At 38.5% G+C, this 21,283-nt stretch overlaps 1 protein-coding gene across 2 annotated transcripts in view; it reads right to left on the bottom strand.

The window, feature by feature from the left end:
- Positions 1 to 16,356: 16,356 nt before the first annotated feature.
- Positions 16,357 to 21,283, bottom strand: part of BCKDHB (branched chain keto acid dehydrogenase E1 subunit beta) — a 255,409-nt gene continuing 250,482 nt past the window's right edge. The window contains exons 10-11 of one of the 2 annotated variants that reach the window (XM_009205577.4): positions 18,814 to 18,962; positions 16,357 to 16,654 (exon numbers count right to left, since the gene is read on the bottom strand). In XM_009205577.4, the coding sequence (XP_009203841.1) occupies positions 18,822 to 18,962 (141 nt within the window). In that variant the 3' untranslated portion in view covers positions 16,357 to 16,654; positions 18,814 to 18,821. The remainder of the gene's footprint in view (positions 16,655 to 18,813; positions 18,963 to 21,283) is intronic. The other variant, XM_009205578.4, reaches the window with a different exon arrangement.

Genomic DNA, 21,283 nt, shown 5'->3' with positions numbered 1-21,283 from the left:
TGGTTAATGCAACTTTCAAGTCCGGGAGTTGACAGAACATTTATTAAATTTAAAATTCAAGCAGATTGTAATGCTTGCAATTTTGAAAGTTAGAGGGCCACTTTTCAGAGAAAAAATATTATTTAAAACTGTGAGGTCCACTTGATCCCCTTTGCTCATATCAAATCTTTCATGTGCCCCTACCTATGAAGACTTTTCTGCTCTTTTGCAGAGAACAAATCTCATCCTAGGCAACAGAGTGAGTCTCCTCAAGACTTTCTCTTCCGGCCGGGCAGCATTCTAAGAAATGGTGTCCCTCTATACATGGCCTTTGCGGATCCAGTGACCAGTCTTGGTTGCCCTTATCTCTGAGTCACCCCAGAGAAGCTACACGAGTGACCCAGCACCATTCTCACAAGAAAAGACGCTCTGGGTGGCTTGCTGTCTGGTTAGCTGGAGGACTGAAAAATCAATGCTATCAACTTCTGAGTACACTGAGCACCTCATTAAGCATCATTATGCCCATTATTTCCCCTGGCTCCTACAGTCCCTTTCCGAAGACAGCATTTGTGTACACTCTGTAAAACAAGTTCTACTATCCTGGCTATAGGATATTCATCGAACCAGGAATTCGGGGCTCAAGAGTATCGCTATGAGTCAAAATGTGATCAGAGAAGAGATAACCAAAGACACCATGACAATAAGATCGAGTTGACGATCACAGAGAAGAACTAAACAGCCGCTTTCCTAGAGCTGCCTCAGAGCACAGACAGGCTTCCAGTTTTAGTCCGTATTTGTCCTTACAACTAATCATCACTTCTTCCTTTCTCTAAAGCTCAGTGTCTCATTTTGAAGCAACTCAGAGAAAGCCTCTGAGTTGGTATACACAGGTGGTGTATCTAAATCATAATACAATAAATAAATATAATGTTTTCATTATACAACTCCCAGGACCACTCTTTCTATGTAAAATGTGAACTTTACTCTCTGGAGCAGCTCTCTAGCTCTCTCCCATGCGTATTCTTTCTCTCAGAATCTGCCTTCTCTCCTATTCTCATTTCAAGCCACAAAATGTGCCCTCTGTGTGCAAAATGGCAGTTAGAGATCACAGAGATGGAAATGGGACAATCCCTCTTTCATGTGCGGCTTCCAAGCCTTGGGGTAACAGAGGCTCCATTTTTCCAAACTCTGCTGGCAACTGCTTTGTTAGCTACCAGCGTCAGAATGACCACTTGAAGAATTTTGCTGAAGCAGAGGAAAAGTACTAGTTCTAGAGCGGGGGAGTGCTCCTATTTGATCATAGGAAGAGCAGCGTCACACAGCACAGTCTAAAAAGGACTCACTATTCCCAGGCCCAGGGGGCTTTCCTGCTACACTAAAGGAGAACATATCCATCCACATTTCACCTTAACCTTCCTCTACTAAGTTCTGGATAAAATACCTTACTTATGAATAAATAATAACAACAATCCTTTAACTCCTTTAGAGAGAGGGATCTGGCAAATGTACTCTACTAGAGATGCCATCTTTTCCCAGCCCTCCACATGCAGACCCTCTGTCCCAATGGAAGAGCAGGAGTAGACACCTGGCCCAAGATGGGCCAATTATTATCCCTCCTGGGAGCTTTGAGTTAGAATGAACAAATACTGAGTTGGTTAATTATGTGACACCAAGCTGGAAAGCCAGCAGGAAGAGGCGAACATTTTAAAGCGGCCCAGCACAAGGTGATGAGTAAATTAAGCAGCAGTCAGCAGAGAGAAAAGAATGAAGATGGCATGCAGCATAGAAAGATACCGGGAGGCCCCTGGAAGACACGAAGGGAGAAAAAAAGGTGGGGAAATAAAATGAAAAGCTATATGATAACTTTCTTTTTTTTTTTTTTTTTTTTTTTGAGATGGAGTCTTGCTCTGTCACCCAGGCTGGAGTGCAGTGGTGGATCTTGGCTCACTGCAACCTCCACCTCCCAGGTTCAAGCGATTCTCCTGCCTCAGCCTCCTGAGTAGCTGGGATTACAGGCATGTACCACCATACCTGGTGAATTTTTGTATTTTCAGTAGAGACAGGTTTCACCATATTGGCCAGGCTGGTCTCGAACTCCTGACCTCAAGTGAGCCATCCACCACGGCCTCCCAAAGTGCTGGGATTAGAGGCATGAGCCACTGCACCTGGCCAATAATTCTTATAAGTCCCAGAGTTCTGGCTGAAATTAGATTCCTTAAATAAATTTCAACTTGCTTAAACCAACGAGTAGATTTAGGGTCCTCACAATGAAATGTACATGTACCAGTCGATTTCTTCTAACAAAAAAACAGCATCACTAAGTAGCAATCTGTGAACATAAGGCTCTTAGTTTTAGTCATAGCTGACATTAAAGACATTAAATTCTGAGATCACTTTATACTTACCACTTATTTTCTTCCATCAAAATTATTATACTTATAACAGGAGTACCACAAATTCCACAATTATTCATGGAGCTACTTTTGTGCATGGTGATGAATAAGTCAGGATTCCTTCCTGTTGGGGCTGGGAATCAGTGATGTCAACGAATAATGACAATGATGTCTGAAAAGTCTGTCATGGAGGCATGTTCTAGGGCTTCAGAGACACTACCTTATTTGATTTTCACCTTCAAAGAGAGTTACAAAAATCAACACTTAGCAAAAACAATCACACAAGACAGGTAACCATTAGTTTAGTTTCAGTAATTTGTACTTGAAGCCTGAGGAAATAAAGTATTGTTCACTTGGCACATAATTGGCATTTAATAGATGTGAGCCTCCTCCCCAATGTCTTGTCATCCCTAACCACCTCCAATCACCATTTTAACAGTTAAAAATCAGACATAAGAAAAGATTAGGCAATTTGTCAACTTGGCTGAGAACACAACTTAATTTAGAGCCGACAATTGAAAGCACAATTGAAAAGCAACATTCTTTTCACTCTGAGGTAAAATTTCCCAGCAAGATGTCAGAAGAAATATACACTCTTCTATTTAAACACACATGTAAGCCAGACGCAGTGGCTCACACCTGCAATCCCAGCACTTTGGGAGGCCAAGGCGGGTGGATCACGAGGTCAGGAGTTCGAGACCAGCCTGACCAACATGGCGAAACCCTTTCTCTACTAAAAATACAAAAATTAACTGGATGTGGTGGCACACACCTGTAATCCCAGTTACGCAGGAGGCTGAGGCAGGAGAATCGCTTGAACCAGGGAGGCAGAGGTTGCGGTGAGCCAAGATAGCACCATTGCACTCCAGCCTTGGCAACAGAGGGAAACTCCATCTCAAAAAACAAACAAACAAACAACTACAAAAAACAAGTGTATTAAGCCACAAACTGGCTTATCTCTTCTCCCTCCTGAGGTGGTATTAAAATAACAAAAGCTTTTTTAAAAGCATAAACCCTAGTGACAAAGAAAACAGGAGGACACAAACACAACATCAGAAGAATGATAGAAATGAGTTTCCAGGGAAGAAAGCCCCAGTTCACCACCGGAGGGATGCTGCAGGGAGGGCCAGCCAATGGGGAGAGTTGGCTGGCTGTGCCAAGGCCTTTAGAGGTTTTCGGTATGGCACACGGTAGGTGGAGGCAAGGGAAGAAAGCCTGAAGATTTCCTTCCTGCCCTCCCACTAGGAGGACAAGGTCTCTACCTGCTCAGTGGAGGACCAGTGCTTTGCCTCCGGAGAGGCTGAGAGGGAGAGGCTTTGGGAGCAAGAAACCAGGTTCAGAGCAAGAGCGGAAAGATGCACAAGGAACAAAACATGGGAACTAACGTCACATGCAGGCCTCAGACCAACGAAGAACTTAGTGAACTGGGCTGCTGCCCATTAGGGGAGAGATTGGAAGCATTTTTGTGTGAAAAAGTCCCAGAGTAAATCCTCTCATGTACATACTAACAATGTTGGGGCCCTCTCAGGGTGACTGGTTTGCTGCCTTATTATTCAGAAATGAAGGCCACTGCTTGTCATGCCACACATCCACAGGTCTCCCCGGCAGCTCTTTAAAAAAAATCAATTTATTGAAGAGATGGTCACGTAAAATTTACCATTTTAAAGTGAAGGATTCAGTGACATTTAGTAAACTTGTAATGTTTGCAGCCACCACCTCTATCAAGTCCCCGTCGCTACAAAGTAAAACTCTGTTCCTATTAAGCACTTTCTCTCCATTCTCCCCTTCCCCTGACCCCTGGAAATCACCAATCTCCCTTCTGTTCTCATGAATGTATCTATTCTAGATATTTCATACAAAAGGAATCATACAATATGTGACCTTTTGCGTTGACTTCTCTCAACTGGCATAATGTTTTGGAGGTTTATCCATGTTACTATATGTATCAGTACTTCATTCATTTTTATGATAGAATAATATTCCATTGTATGAATACACTACAATTCAGATCGGCTTTTGATGCCTCAGTCTAATAAAAACAATTGACTATCACAATACATAAGGCAAAAGAGAGAAACCAAAATAAACAGAAAAATGAAAACTGGAGAAAACAATATAATTCAGAGAACACAGTAAAACTTCTAAAAAGTAACATCTCATATCCTGAAAGATTAAATAAATGCACACCCATATGTGTATTTGTGTACATATTTGTATATTTACTGTATACACATATCTACAGATAAATGACATCTTTAAAATAATAAGAGGATGCTGTGAGAAAAACAAAGGTTAAAAAGAACTAGTTGGCCAAAATAAAAATAATACATAGAAGGTTAGCAAGATAAGGAAATATCCCAAAAAGTCTGATCAAGGGAAATTTTGAGAGAAAAAAATGACATATACAATTGTGAGAAGAAAATTAAGCAATGCCCTATTTTGAAAAACAAATGTTTCTTAGTCTAAAATTTTACACTCAGCCAAATTATTAGTCAAGGGTTAGAGTAAGGACATATTCTGACATGAACGGTCTCAGAAAATTAGCTTCTTATGAAGACTTTCTAAGGAATCTATTTGTGTGCTCCAATAAAGTGCGAGAAGAAAAAAGCATGGATACAGGACACAGGAGATATAAGTTGGCAAACAGGATGAAAGAGCTCCAGCGCAACAACAGCTGGGTCACAGGCTGAGACATGACCAGTCCAGGATTGTGCAGGAAACTGAAGACTTTCAGATCATCGTTGCAAATAAAGTACAGTGTATGGACACAGCCATAAATTTCCATCAGCAGAGTACACAGCCATCCAAACTCCAGCCCTGCCCAGGAAAATGTAGCACAATTAAAAGTAATCTGCACTTTTCAGCAGCTTCAAGGTCGAAGTTTTGTATGTAGTTAAACAGATATTTACCTGTCTCCTATGATATGGAAAAGCTGGGTGCTGTGTACTGGTTATTCTCCATTTGCCCCTCCAAATTCATTCTCCACCCTTCTTTGCCTTCTCTATGTCAAGAGGCTGACTTCCAGGGACTGCATCACCAGGCTCCGTTGGCCTCCATCTTGCGGTCAGGTTTGGCCAGTGGGAAGCACTGGCGGGCAATCAGAAGGCAGGAGGACAGACCAGGATACACACTCCTCTCTCCATTCCGTTTCTACAGCTGTGCTTTTTCCTGTACAGCCGCATCTCTTGTCGGGCAGCTCCTCTCCCAAGGCTGTAGCTCTCACTAGGTTCCAGGACAATTCCCTCCTCCTTGCTCCTTCAGAAAAGGGATGGTAATGACTTCCCAGAGTTGCTGGTTCCTGGGTGCCTCACTCTTCCTTCCCAGCTCCCTTAATCCGCCCATACCTTTGCAAAGAGTCCCATTATTAAACTGTATTCAATGACAAACCTTTGAATATACATCTTTTTTTCTGCTATGACCCTAAATAATAAACTTTTTAAAGCTTAATGTAAAAAGTCAAACTTTAAACAAACACTAGTATATTATTATAGGTGAATTATTTGTTTTTAATCTTCCCTTCTGAGTTTAACAAATCATGTGTGTGTGTGTGTGTGAGAGAGAGAGAGAGAGAGAAAGACAGAGAGAGAGAGAGGAGAGGGGGAGAGAGAGAGAGAGAGAGAGGGAAAAGGACAGGAAGAAGCAGAGGCAGACAGAGCCAGGGGTGAGAGAGAGACAGAGAAAGTTTGAGACGAAGAAAAAAATACCATATTTTATTGATTCCAGGTTCTTGCCGTAATCAGCTGTATAAAAGATCCTTTAGTACTGGTGCTCGGACAGTGTTTTACAAAACAGAAAGATTATACAATACTTAATATTTGGTAACAATTTTTAGTACATAGTAAATATTTTATTACTTTATGTAATAAACATTCTGAAAAATAAATTCTGTCATTATGATATAACTTATGATCCTCCCCCTAACATGGCTATGTTCTCTAATTATTTGTTTGTAAGTAAAATCATAATAGTTATTATAATCACAAGTAATACTAGTTTTAATCATAATATGCATATAATTTTGAATCCTGATTTTTCTACTTAAAAGTATGTAATGACCATGTTACTATCTTGCCACATAATTTTCATAATCATCATTTGAAAACTGTACATTGTACTTAATCATATGGATATACCATAAATCACAAACCACAGCTATACCACATTATCCTAGGCAATGTTCCTATAATCTATTTGAACATTTTTATTGTTCAGAAAATAACATCAAATAAATCTGATGGACATGAGTTCTTCCCTTAGAAGAGTAAGCCAAGCTCGGACTTAAAGTATGTTTGCTCTAGAATCTAGACTGGCCTGTAGGATTGACAGGCAAGTTGGCCAATGGTGTATGTGTACTGAGAAACAACGGCAGCCCCTTCGAGAAGCCCATTCTCTAGGAAAAGTGAGCTTGGGACTCAGATAATGCTTGAGTCCTGGAGAGGGACAAAGGTTCTAAGTACAACAATTGGTCAGTTAATTCACTTGTCTGATGAACAGCTGTGAGGCCTGTTTCACCAAATATTGATGAGATGTTGTGATCACCAGCCACACTAATTTAGGATCCCTGTATCTCAAGAAGAGGAGAAGGCTTTTTCCACCTCCAGGGAGAACAAGAGCACCGTCACCACTCCAAGGACCCAATGAAGTATAGCTTCAATAGTGTCAGCTGCAGGTGGCACCTGTGGCAGTAGCAGCCCTTAGGTGCCTTCCATAGCTACTGGCAGCAGACATTTCTGCTGGGAGATGGAGCCAGAGCCAGAGAGAACCATGTACTCCATGTGGTTGTGCAAATTCCTGGTGTTTGAAAGCAACCCTCACACAATTTCCCAAAATAATGAGGGAAACCCTTGTGGGCTGTCTAGCCTTTGGGACAGACATTTTTTAAAAAAAATGCTATTTGTTACTGTTAATATAGGGTCTAAATTACCCTCTGGGTTAGCGAAAACTAGGAAAAAATGAATTGAACTTTATAATTTTTATGCTAGGAGGGAGGGTACATAGACATTTACTATACTGTTCTCTACCTGTTTGAAATATTTCGCTTAAAAGATAAAATCACAGTGCAAGTAAACATGCTTTAATAGAAGGAGCATAAATATGGCAAATTTACACAAAGTATTTTCCTTCCTTCTTTCCTTCCCTCCTTCCTTTCTTCCTTCTTTCCCTCCCTCCCTCCCTCCTTCCCTCTCTCCCTCCTCTTCCTTCTTCTTCTTCCTCTCTCTCTCTCTCCCCCCCGCCCCTTTCTTTCTTTCTTTCTTTCTTTTTGAGACAGAGTCTCACTCTGTCACCCAGGCCGGAGTGCAGTGGTATGATCTCAGCTCACTGCAACCTCTGCCTCCCGGGATCAAGCAATTCTCCCACCTCAGCTTCACAAGTAGCTGGGATTACAGGTGTGTACCACCATGCTCAATTAATTTTTGTATTTTTAGTAGAGATGGGGTTTCACTATGTGGGCCAGGCTAGTCTTGAACTCCCAACCTCAGGTGATCTGCCTGCCTAATTGTAGATGACACAAACAAATGGAAAAACATCCCATGAATTGGAATAATTAATATCATTAACATAACCATACTGCTCAAAACAATCTACAGATTCAATGAAATCCCTATCAAGATACCAACATCATTTTTCATGGAATTATAAAAAACAATTCTAAAATTCATATGGAACAAAAAAGAGTCCAAATAACCAAAGCAGTCCTAAGCAAAAGAACAAAGCTGGAGGCATCACATTGCCTGATTTCAAATTATACTATAAGGCTACAATAATCAAAACAGCAAAGTCCTGGTATAAAGCCAGACACATAGATTAATGGAACAGAATAGATGACACAGACATAAGATCACATCTTTACAGTTAATTGATCTTTGACAAAGCCAGTAAAAACATACACTGGGGAAAGGACACCCTTTTCCATAAATGGTGTTGGGAAAATAGATTCACTATATGCAAAAGAATGGAACTGAACTCTTATCATTGTATACAAAAATTAACTCAAGATGAATTAAAAACATAAAAGTAAAACCTGAAACTATAAAAATACTAGAAGAAAACCTAGGGAAAACTCTTCTGCACAGTGGTCTAGGCAAATTACTTATGACTAAGACCTCAAAAGTGTAAGCAATAACAACAAATGAATAGGGCCAGGCGAGGTGGCGAGTGCCTGTAATCCGAGCACTTTGGGAGGCCGACGTGGGTGAACTGCCTGAGCTTAGGAGTTCAAGACCAGCCTGGGCAACACAGTGAAACCCTGTCCCTACTAAAATACAAAAAAATTAGCTGGGCGTGATGGCATGTACCTGTAATCCCAGTTACTTGGGAGGCTGAGGCAGGAGAATTTTTTGAACCCAGGAGGCAGAAGTTGTAGTGAGCCGAGATCACCCCTTTGTACTCCAACCTGGGTGACAGAGTGAGACTCCGTCTTAAAAAAAAAAAAAAAAAAGACAAATGGGATATAATTAAACTAAATTAAACTAAAAAACTTCTGCATAGTATAGGGTGAATAGAAAACCTGCATAATGAGAGAACACTTTTGTAAACTATTCATCCAACAAGAGACTAATATCCAGAATCTACAAGAAACTCAATTCAACAAATACAAAATAAAATAATCTCATTAAAAATGAGCAAAAAATATGAATAGACATTTCTCAAAAGAAGACATACAAATTCCCAAAAGGTGTATGAAAATTCTCAACATCACTAATCATCATAGAAATGCACATTAAAATGAGATATCATCATACCTTAGTCAGAATAGCTATTATTATTTTACTTTTTATTTTGTTCGAGACGGAGTCTCGCCCTGTCACCCAGGCTGGAGTGCAGTGGTGCGATCTCAGCTCACTGCAACCTCCGCCTCCTGGGTTCAAGCGATTCTCCTGCCTCAGCCTCCCAAGTAGCTGGGACCACAGGCACGTGCCACCACGCCCAGCTAATTTTTGTATTTTTAGTACAGATGGGACTTCACCATGTTGGCCAGGATGGTCTCGATCTCTTGACCTTGTGATCCACCCGCCTCAGCCTCCCAAAGTGCTAGGATTGCAGGCGTGAGCCACTGTGCCTGGTCACAGAACGACTATTATTAAAAGACAAAGACAAAACAAAACAAAACAAAACAAAACAAAACAAAAAAACAAAAAAAAAAACAACCACAAACAGATTTTAGTGAGAATGAAGAGAAAAAAGAATCCTATACATGTTGATGGGAATGTAAATTAGTACAATCTCTAAGGAAAACATGGAAATTTCTCAAAGAATTAAAAACACAACTACCATTCAATCCAGTGATCGCACTACTGGATATTTACCCAAATGAAAAGAAATCAGTGTATCAAAAGGATACCTGCACTCATATGTTTATCACAGCACTATTCACAATAGCGAACATATAGAGTCAACCAACGAATGATTGGATAAAGAAAAGATGGTGATTATATGCACAATGAAATACTATTTAGTAATTAAAAAGAGTAAAATCTGATTTTTTTTTCAGGAACATAGATGGAACTGGAGGTCATTATCTTAAGTAAAACGAGCCAGACACAGAAAGTCAAATATCACATGCTCTCACTCATAAGTAGGTGCTAAAAAATGTGTACACATGGACATACAGAGTGGAATAATAGAGAATGGAGACTCAGAGAGGTGAGGGAGTTGGGAGACAATGAATGATGAGAAATCACTTAATGGGTACAATGTATGTTATCTGGGTGATGGAGACCCTAAAGTCTTGACTTGAAAACTATGCAAGCTATGCATGTAACAAAATTATACTTGAACCCCATAAATATAATTAAAAACAAAAATAAACTTCCATGGAGTATGGTTTCTAAAGGACAGTTGCTGTGGAACTGCTCAGTTTTCTGACCTAAAGGAAGGCTGCCAGCATTCAACTTTCAGGCTGAAAGTCTGCATTCACTTATTTTGTGGTTAAAACACTTGACATTAACATAGGGTCTGTGGCTAATGTCATATATATGAAATATATGTCATATATTTTTTAAAATTGAGCACAATATATAAACGAATCCCAAAGGTGGAGCGTTTTCCCAAAGTATACTTCATTAAAACATGTAGATTTTCCTCTTTCAAATATACTGCAAACTATTAGAATGGTTGAATTAGAAAGCTTTTGGTTGCAAGCAATAGAAACCCAACTTGATCACAGAAAATGGTGGTTCTTTGGAAGGACCTTGGGCTAATTCCTTACAGAATGAGAGGAAGAATGGAACACTTCAGGATGCATGTGGCAGAAATGGAGCTAGTCTGGGGGTTGACTGACTCCCTAGAGGCAGGGACCTGGCAAGATTGATTCCATATTGCACTGCAGCATTTCTTAATATAGTGGTTTCACCCTTTTTCAGTTAAAGATGACCACGTCTGTAGAGAAGGTGGCCATAAATCCCTCCAAAATAACAACTTTCAGCTGAGTGCAGTGGCTCACACCTATAGACCCAGCACTTTGGGAGGCAGAGGCAGGCAGATGGCTTGAGCCCAGGAGTTTGAGACCAGCCTGGGCAACATGGCCAAACCCTATCTCCAAAAAAAAAAAAAAAGAAAAGAAAAGAAAAGAAAAAATTAGCTGGGTGTGGTAGCACACATTTGCAGTCCCAGTTACTGAGGAGGCTGAGGTGGGAGAATTGCTTGAGCCCAGGAAGTCAAGGCTGAAGTGAGCAGAGATCGTGCCACTGCACTCCAGTGGGTGAGAGAGTGACACCCTGTCTCAACAACAACAAAATTCCACATCTATTGATATGAAAAATCTTTAAGAAGGGCTCTGATTGGCCCAATTTGGTCACCTATTCCTTCACCAGTCACAGTGGCCACGGAGATGGTGTCCTACAACTGCCCAGTCTCAAGTCTGCAGACTTTAACCACTAAAAAAGGAGGACAATACAGACAGGGCCATGGGAAGAATTAACTTGGACCCAGGTCAACTCTCCATTTGTAACTACAAGAACAGAAAAGATGATGAAAATGAAGAAAAGTTGCCCTATCACCCTTAAATGGAGTTTTGAATGAGTATTCTACTTTGTCTATATATACACACATAGACACCTTAATGCACAATATTGTCACAGAGCTACTTAACAAAGAAACGGTTTTGAAATCTATCTGAAGATTATAGGCCTAAAAATAGAGAAACAAAGCTTATCTATTGGGGATCCTTGGAATTTAGCCCTACATGAAGGACTGTTTCTGTTTCTGGAATTCTTTAAGAAATGAAGTACAGCCCCATGAGTCTGATGTAATAAATAAGAACTAGTATACAAGGTTAAATGATACATAATATCATTTTAAATGTGCACACTAACCAAAGAGGCCTCTAACAAAGTGTTTTTCAGATACAAAGTATAACTCAGGGGTAAGTCTTAGCTTCCATTCTTCTGTTCATTCAGCAACACATTGAGAGCCTTCTGTAGACCAAGCATTACTCTAGGTTCTGTGGAATTTGTTGTAAACAAAATGGACTTGTCCTGGAACCAATAAAACATTAAGGATGGAAGGCAAAAATAAACAAGTAAACAAAAACAACAAAAACCCATGATAAATAAGTAGATAAATGTTCCAAATGATGAAGAAAACATTTTTGAAATAATTATTCTAATTCTTTATAGCCACTGAATCTTATGAGGGTTCATGGTAAATAAAATACTTACAATAGCCAAATAGGGCTCAGCAAGAAACAAAAGGACTTTTAGCAAATCAAGACCCTGATAATTATTTTATATAAATGGTGGAATAAAATATCCTAATAATGAAGACTTTTGTTTATCAACACCGTGGGCCAACAGGTTTTGCAAAATTATTTCTTCTCCCTCAAAGAAAGTAGCTTGGCAGTATTAACCAATGCAAACACAACCATACATGGTCTTTATTTGCAGATACCATGATTACATAAAAACATAGCTTAACCTTCATAGGATACAGACATATACAGTAAAATGGAAAAAAAAAATCCACTCTTTTTGTTAAAAAATAACTTCAATTTTAGTTTTTTCTCATTTGGAACTTACTACTTTTATTTTTCATTTTTCTTGCACTTTTTCCTCCTTTGTTCTCTCATTCTTATATCTTCAGTTTTCTTCTCTAAAATATTTAATGTCTATGAATTTACCTCCGAGTAGAATCTTAGCTGAAGCACATCAGCGATCTCATATTCTAAATATTCTGTCATTGCTTTTACATTTCCTTCTTGGCTCCACAGTTTCTAAGTGGCGCACTTTTTTATTTCCTTGTACTCGGAATATTTACTATTGATCTAGGATGTGGTCAGAAAACAGTGCTTTTAAAATACTCTTTTCCTTGGGAAATTTACTGTTATTTTTCTTTATTCATGATAAGCAGTTTTAACTACTTATGTATACTTTAAAAGGTGATTTAGTTTCTGTTTGTGGAAACAAAAAAGTTTAAAATATATTTCTACTGATTCAATTCTACTATGTATGTAACCAAAATATCCTATATTCTTTTACTCTAGTCTTCATCTATCAAATTGAAAGTAAAGTGATAAAGTCATGTTCTACAACTGTTCTCTCCATATCTTTTGTAACTGTGAAGTTTTCACTTATATTTTAATACTACACATTTGTAACATAAAGTATTTAACTGTCATACTATCCTTCATTGTGATATATTCCTTTTGTCAATTTCTAATGCATATTTTCTGTTTTGTCTGACATGAATTATACCATATTTGTTTTCTTCATTTTCATTGTTGTCTAATATACTTGTCCATTTTCAAATTTTAACCTTTCTAGGTCAATTTATTTCAAAACTTCCTGGTGAACAGCTTTTAATTGGATTTTGTTTGTTAACCCAATCTAAGTTCTTTCTTATTAATTAGGGAATTCACCTGATTACATTTATGTCTTAATTGTGTTTTGACTTTATCCTATTTTTCTTTCTTTGCTGTCTCCCCACTACCCGTCCCTCATTTGTGTTGCAGGGGCTATTTCTTAGTTAACTTTGCACCTAAGAATCTAGCCCAGTGCCTGGCCCATAACAGGCACTCACTAAATGTTTGTGGAACGAATTAAGACATTTAGTATAGACCATTTGTGCAATGATGTGGAAGACACATATGCTGCTTTTAGTTCTATGAGTGGTTAATTTTTTGAAGCATTTAAAAGCCATTATTAAACTTTCAAGGTTAACAGCAGAATAATGCAGTTACACTCTTCTTTCCTAAAGATGAAGAGTTTAGAAGTTTTGAACTCCTTTTGGCAAATCTACTACTCCAATCTTTGTCAACTTAAGTCATATTTATGACCATCACTACTTCCTTATTTTTGCAATATGGAGCCATTACTTCACATAAAAGTGTATTTGAGACAATTATTTACATATACACCTTTTTACTTGTTTCTATTTTCAGTTCCAGTCCTTCCAGTTATAATGTCCTCATTCTTGTTACTGTTTTGTTTCCAATTTTTCTGGTAAATATTTCTAATTAGTATATTCCAAAAGGTGCCAGGGTTCCTAAATCTTTGTCCGTATATGAATATTTTCTATTGCTTTCCAAACCTGATGGCCCAGGTTTGAAGTATACCAGGATCTCTAAATCTCATGTTGCCCTGGAGGTTCCAAAGTGACTTTTTTGAGGTCACGTTCCTCATCTATCAGGCCAAAGATTTCTGCTAAAAGTAACATAGTCTGTGTGCCTAGCTGGTTTACAGCTATCAGTTGTAGCCTCAGGCATACTTGGAACAGATGAAAAACTGAGACACAGTCTTTTAGACTGCAGTGTCGTTGATTAGGCTGAGTCTAATACTTTTTGTTTCTGCATGGGTATCCTCACTTTCTATTCTGAGGTACCTGGCTGGGTCTGGGTCAGGGCCATCTCTGTGGTTAACACTGCACAGTGTTGGGATTGGCAGCCTCTCCGGAACCACATGTGGTGGGGAGAGGGAGTTCTCTAAACAAACAGCAGTGCTGTTTCTAGAAGGTGGAGGCCGGAATGCTAGGCAGCCAGAAACCACATGTATCCACTCTAGGCAAGCTGATGAGAAAGGGATTTCATGAAACCAAATGTGGACCTTCTGAGTGGGTCTTCTAAACATTTTGACCAAGAGTTTTTAGATTATGAGATTTAAACCTAAGGTATTGAATTGAGGTAATTTTCTGAATCTTATTCTTCATTTTTCTAAAATGTCCACAGGTCTTTTAGTTAGCCTGGCTAACATATCAGTTGCATAGAATGCAGTTATTATATTTTTTTCCTGAAAGAATTAGATAATTTAAACTATGGAAATTAAATTAGTTTATATATCCATGTTGTCACAAGAAGCAGACATTATTATGTGAGGCTGGAAGCAGTGGAGGATTTTGGACCTGGCATTCATTTAAAATCTCTCAAGGGCCTTCTTGCCACTATTTTCTTATTTTCATAATATGGACTCTTTCTTTCATGTAAAAATGTATTTTTGGCAATAAATTAAATGTGTATGTATGTCTTATGCCATAGATTGAGTTTAGTGTTAACTGTAAAGGTTTATTGGAAGAGAAGGGAGTGTTTACTGGTGGGGACTGCAGGGCTAACTAGAGGTGAAAAGAGGCTCTCAAATGCAGGCATATAGTACACAGATCATCCTCACAGTTATTCTCACACTTGCTATCTCAAAAATAGAGTTAAAGAAAGTAAAATTAAAATAGCTAAGAGAAAATCCTTAAAATACCAAATGAATAGAAAATACAGCATCAGAAAGATACAACAGCCATAAAAAATTAGTTCCACTAAAATCAATATGTTTAACTATAACCCACTGTAGGCCAAGGTGGCAGACCACCGTACATGTCCTGTTCTGCTGGACTGACTGTGTCAGTGCAGAGTTCCCTGTAGGATGCTTTCAGCCATTAGTGGAGAACAAAGACCAAAGCCAAAGTCCATACTGAGTTTTGGCATCTTAAACTCAGAATGTTCTGTATGGTAAGCCAACTGGACTCCCTAAATCTTTTCCAAACTTGTTGCTGACAAACTACATCTTTTCCCTTCCTATGCTGTACAAGTTTTTCTATTTTTAATGCAAGGACAGGGTTTTATTTTTACAAATGATTTGGTTCATTATTTCAGACCATAGTTATTCAGACTCTGTGATCAAGTGCCTTTACTTTGCCTCCAAGTTTCCGGTAATCTACAAAAGTTACCTTCTGTATCCTCCTTCAAATTGCTGGTAAAAATAGATAGGACACAACTTGTTAAATTACAGTTTTAAAGGGACAAATACAATTGTAGCTCATAGAAAAGCATTTGTTTGTTTTTTCTTTTTTCCAGTGTTTCTAGAGAAAGGAAAACATGACAACCCTCATTCTTCGCTTTACGGGGGTAGAGACCATTTTCCTGGAACCCATGAGAGGAAACCTTCTGGAACTATGGGAGGGGAGGTGTGTCGGGGTGAGGGGTTCTGCTGGAGGAATTGTTTTTTAGACAGACTAAGGCTTGTCTAAAATGTGGTGAAGAGCAGAAGAGGCAGAGTAAGAAACAAGAGGACTGGACAATGTCCCCTACAAGGAGGTTTCCTCGTGTCAGAGTCATCTGTTGCTGCTAATGTTGTTTTTCCTTTTTATCCAAGTAATAACATAAAGAACATGGGCAAAAATTGCTTTGCAACATCATGGCAAAACACTACAGCTACAGCTAAAACTTGGCAGTTTTGTAATGGACAGGCTTATGCTATCCATCTCACGGAAGAGAGGCAGTAGGAAAAATTCTGCCCCACCACACAGTGGGGAGGTGAGTACATTCATTACGACACCTTGTTCAGGCAAGAGGGAAGAATGAGGGAAAACAGTCTTCTAAAAGTTCTGTCAACATATAACCATCCTGGTCATAAAGAACTGAACCAAATACAATAAAGTTGAAAAGCCACCATTTCTATAGTGAATACTGTACTTTAATTCAGATTTAATTAACAAGTTCACAAGCTATTACTCTCAAACAAAAACTTTTTGCTAAAGGAAAAAAAAAGAACACATACAACCCAAAGACAATTTGATTTTACTTTATTGAATACTATCACACACACAATATTTACAGATGTAATTAAATAGAATTTATAAGATTACCAAGTGGAATATTTTTCAAAGTTAATCTGAAACTCTTAATGAAAATCATCAATACATATGTGTTACAATACAATAATAGAAGGTAGAACTTTTCAGCCAGTATCATGATGGTTCATTTAATAAAAACTCTCTTTTCAAAAAGAGGTAAGTCTGAGGAAATATAAAAAAAAAAATTCAGAAAAAATATTTCCATATCTAGTTAAAATCTTCCAGCTTTTCTGTAAAAGAAATTATAGACATTCTCAATTGCATACATGACTATTTTCTTTAATACCATATTTAACTTTTAGCATATTGGAGTTGTTTTTCTTTTATCATATTTTCAGCATAGGTTTAAATGTTTTTCTTATGTTTCAAAAGGAATACATAATCTAAATTTAAAACCACATCTGAATATTACTTTAAAAATAGCAACGAGGCACGTGGCCACCATTATTACCTTGGCTTTTTATTATGGCTGGTCCACGGAAGGGAACCACATGGACAACAAAAGTGAGGGAGTCCTCTAACCAGTTCTAAGTGTGATTCATTGTAGATGCCAGTTGCTTTCACAGACATCGAGAAGACATCAGAAATACAGCATCTACACCTGTATATCTGAGAGAATACTAGGCATCTGTGGGCCAATGGTCCTAACTTCCATCTATAACGATATTCGTAGACTAGAACCACAGAAAATGTAGGGATTATGGTAGCACAGTGACATATGAGGGAGAGTTAACTTCTCTATCCGCACAAATGTAAAGGCATTTCACTCTGATTTTCTGTGAGCTAGATTTACTACCCATACACAAAAGTCAAGAATTCTAGCATTTCTGATCTTTAAAAAGTAGAGAATGTGCCATTACACAGAGTTTATTTTGCTTTGGAAAAAAACATGGTTCTTCAAAAGATATTACTATCATTTTTGGAAAAACTAGATATTAAAATGTAAAGGATCTAATCGTATCTACTCATTTGAAACATTTCAAAATCGGTGTGTCAGTGATAGTAACTTCTGTATGAAAACTCTGAAAAACTAACTTAATAATTTGTAATGTATTCATTTTGTTAGAATAACACCACTGAAGGGGCTGATAAGCATGACTTAGAAAATCATAATTAATAAATACCATTTATTATCCACTATGTAAAAAATATTCACTTGCTAAAAAAGGATCTGGAAATGGTAGTGGTGCTGGGTTTTGGGGTTGGTTTGTTTTTTTCAAGTAAAATTTTCCCTTATATACAATAAAGAGATCTTTTGCTTAAGAAATCCATTTTTCAGATAATATACAGGCACATTTCAGAATGTCATGAATTGTCATGTAAATAACTAGAATGTAAATTAATGGTGCTTGAGGGGCCATTATTAAATACAGAAAGTATGCCTATTCATGAACAGTTTAAGTAGTTGAAAAAATATACACAAAAATTAAGGTTGAAGTTGAAACAATGGTACAAAGTACACTTGCAATCTAAACCATGGTAGAGAGCATCTTCATCTAGTGATTGAGTATTCAATGTTAACATATGCATGCATCTATTTTTTAGAAATCACATATACAGGCCAGGCACGGTGGCTCACGCCTGTAATTCCAGCACTTCGGGAGGCCAGGGCAGGCAGATCACAAGATCAAGAGATCAAGACCATCCTGGCTAACATGGTGAAACCCCATCTCTACTAAAAATATAAAAAATTAGCTTGGCATATCGGTGATGCACACCTGTAGTCCCAGCTACTCAGGAGACAGAGGCAGGACAATCGCTTGAACCCGGGAGGTGGAGGTTGCAGTGAGCCAAGACTGCACCACTGCACTCCAGCCTGGTGACAGAGCGAGTCCCTCTCAAAAAAAAAAAAAAAAGAAAGAAAAAAGAAAAAAAGAAATCACATATACATATGCTAGATATGTTTCTATTAAATGTAAATATAGCCAAGTGCAGTGGCTCACGCCTGTAATCCCAGCACTTCGGGAGGCTGAAGCGGGTGGATCACTTGAGGTCAGGAGTTTGAAATGAGCCGAGCCAACATAGTGAAACTCTACCTCCAATAAAAACACAAAAATTAGCTGGGCATGGTGGCAGGTGTCTGTAATCCCAGCTACTCAGGAGGCTGAAGCAGGAGAATCGCTTGAATTCGGGGGTAGGGGGGAGGTTGCAGTGACCTGAGATCGCACTACTGCAGTCTAGCCTGGGCGACAGAGTGAGACTCCATCTCAGAACAACAACAACAAAAATGTAAATATACTACTATAAATTTGAATTTTTTTCTAAAGCACATAGTTTCTTCTGAAAGTTGCCTTATACCAAAATACAAAACACTGATGATTGCTGTGTCTTGGTTAATAGTACGTTAATGTCAGGGGCACATAATAGCTTTCTCAAAATGTATACTTACCTATATGGTCAGTAGTTGATCATTTTTCGAAGGGCATCATAACACTTCCATTTGTCTGGGATGTAGAATGGTTCAAAAATGTGAGGAAATGGTGTGTCATAACCACACACTCTTGATATAGGAGCCTCTAGGTTCAAGAAACATTCCTCCTGCAGACAGAATCAGGATGGTTACTTCAAGAATTTTTTTTATTCACAGAAATGAAATAGTGCAACTTGAAATATTTCACTCACTCAAAATACAATTGCATCTAAGGACATTAAAAATATTTAAGTATACTGTAATATGAAAAAAGCAGGTAACAGCATGTTAGCATGATCCCAGTTTTACTATCTGTTTTCATGTATGCACATGCATTATACCTGTATATATATCTATTGTCTAAGCCAAACTGCCGATAATATCAAACATGCTGTTCTATGAATATAAATGGAAAGAATTATAAAAATTCAGCAAATGTTCACAGTAGTTAACTCTGCAACATGAAACTGGCAATAATATACACTTTCTCATTTCCTGTTTTTCTGATATTTTATACAATGAACATGTATTACTTTCATAATAAATGTTCATAATTCCTCCATGTCCCAGCCAGACTGAACTTCTATCAGTTACTTGACTGTGTTCTCATCTCTCTCATAGTCTGGCTTCTGTAGATGCTGCTGGGTCTCTGGCCACTCACACCCCAAGGCCACAGCTCTTTGCCTGACTGATGTGTGTACAAATCTCAGGTTATTACCTCAGGAATCACTCCTGCTGGGAAGCCTTCCTTGACAGCACCTCCCCAACCCTACAAGGCAGACGAGGGAGGGGCTTCTGCTCTGAGCTCCCAAAGCACTGAACTCAGCATAATCCATCGCAGTTGCCCAATTATCTGTCTTCCACGAGAGACTATGAGCCCCAGGAGGCTAGAGATCTGGTTTAAACATGTAAAACCTCAACCCCAGTAGGACACTGTAGAAAATTATTTTCAGGAGAAAAAAACGTTACTCAAGTAAAATATTCAAATTTGAATTTATTTTGAAATAGGGTCTCACTCTCTCGCCCAGGGTGAAGTGCAATGGTACAAACACGGGTCACTGCAACCTCGACCTTCCAGTCTCAAGCAATCCTCCCACCTCAGACTACCAAGTAGCTGTGACCACTTGTGCACACCAACACGCCTAGCCTTCCCTCCCTCCCTCTCTCCCTCCCTCCCTCCCTTCCTTCCTTTCTCTTGCTCTCTCTCTCTTTCCTGTCCTTTCTCTCTTTCTTTCTCTCTCTTTCTCTCCCCTCCCTCCCTCCCTCTCTCTCATTCTTTCTTTCTAGAAACGGGGTCTTCAACTCCTGGGCTCAAGTGATGCCCAGCCTCACCATCCCAAAGTGCTGGGATTACAGGTGTGAGCCCCCAAGCCCAGACTGAAAATAAAATGTTTAAAGAGTTAAAAAATTTAAGAGATATGTGATTAAACTATTCTGAGGAAAATAATATTACTTTTAACATTCACAGCTATTACCTAAAATGAAACCTTGGTATTTACTCACATGTTTACACATTGTCTTCCTTTATAAAGGATTTAAGGAGGCCCAATTTTTTTTTTTTACATATTATACTATGTTTACATTTTAATTTGAGCAAAATTTTTACATGAAGGAATCATGATACTTCATGCTTTATCCCTACCCTCTGTGTGATTTCTTCCAGTGACAAGTGTATTGGGGCAGAAAGAAAATGCAAACAGCACAAATTAGCTCCAAAAAGAACCTAATGGACATTTACAGACCTCCCTTTGGCCCCAATAACTATCACGATTTACAATATCAAACATCAAATAAGTGTTGGTATTCCCTAGCAACTGGAAATCTCCACGAACAACTTTAGGACTTTTAATACACACGATTTAAAGAGCCACCTAAGAGATTCCACTACTAATAAGCTGAAAAGAGATGACAGACTGGGTGGATTGTTTCTTGTTTGCAATAAGTCATTTTAAAGGGCTTTAAATTGTCAATTTGGGATTAAGTCGGTTTTATTACTTTAGCTGACACAGGGCTGTTTTTCTATCTACCCTGAATACTGAACTCTTCATAAACAAGCTATCCATGGAAAATTAAGGGCAAAATATTTTACTAAACAAACGCCTTTGATTTTATACCTGTTATAAAATGGCTATTCTCTTGAACTAGTAACTTGGAAAGTTGGCCTGCCACAAGAAGATCTGTTGGTATTTGTTAAAATCACTCCTTTCAGCATAATGACTAACATCATCAAACTGGGTTTTTATTTTTTCAAATAGCAATGCTCCTAACTCCTCAAGAATGCAAGCCTCACTCTTTCCAGGAATACATCTATATGTTTGCACGAGCATAGGAAAACATCTGCTGTGAAGACACACTTGAACTGTAAACAGTGGTTACCCTTTGAGGCTGCGAATGACAAGGAGGTGAGAGACAACTCCACGTTGTGCTTTATAATATATTGTTTTGGTGT

Source organism: Papio anubis, chromosome 6, assembly GCF_008728515.1.
Source record: "Papio anubis isolate 15944 chromosome 6, Panubis1.0, whole genome shotgun sequence".
Taxonomy (NCBI): Eukaryota; Metazoa; Chordata; class Mammalia; order Primates; family Cercopithecidae; genus Papio; species Papio anubis.
The sequence above is the reverse complement of the archived record's forward strand: the minus strand, read 5'-3'. Positions and strand labels throughout refer to the sequence as shown.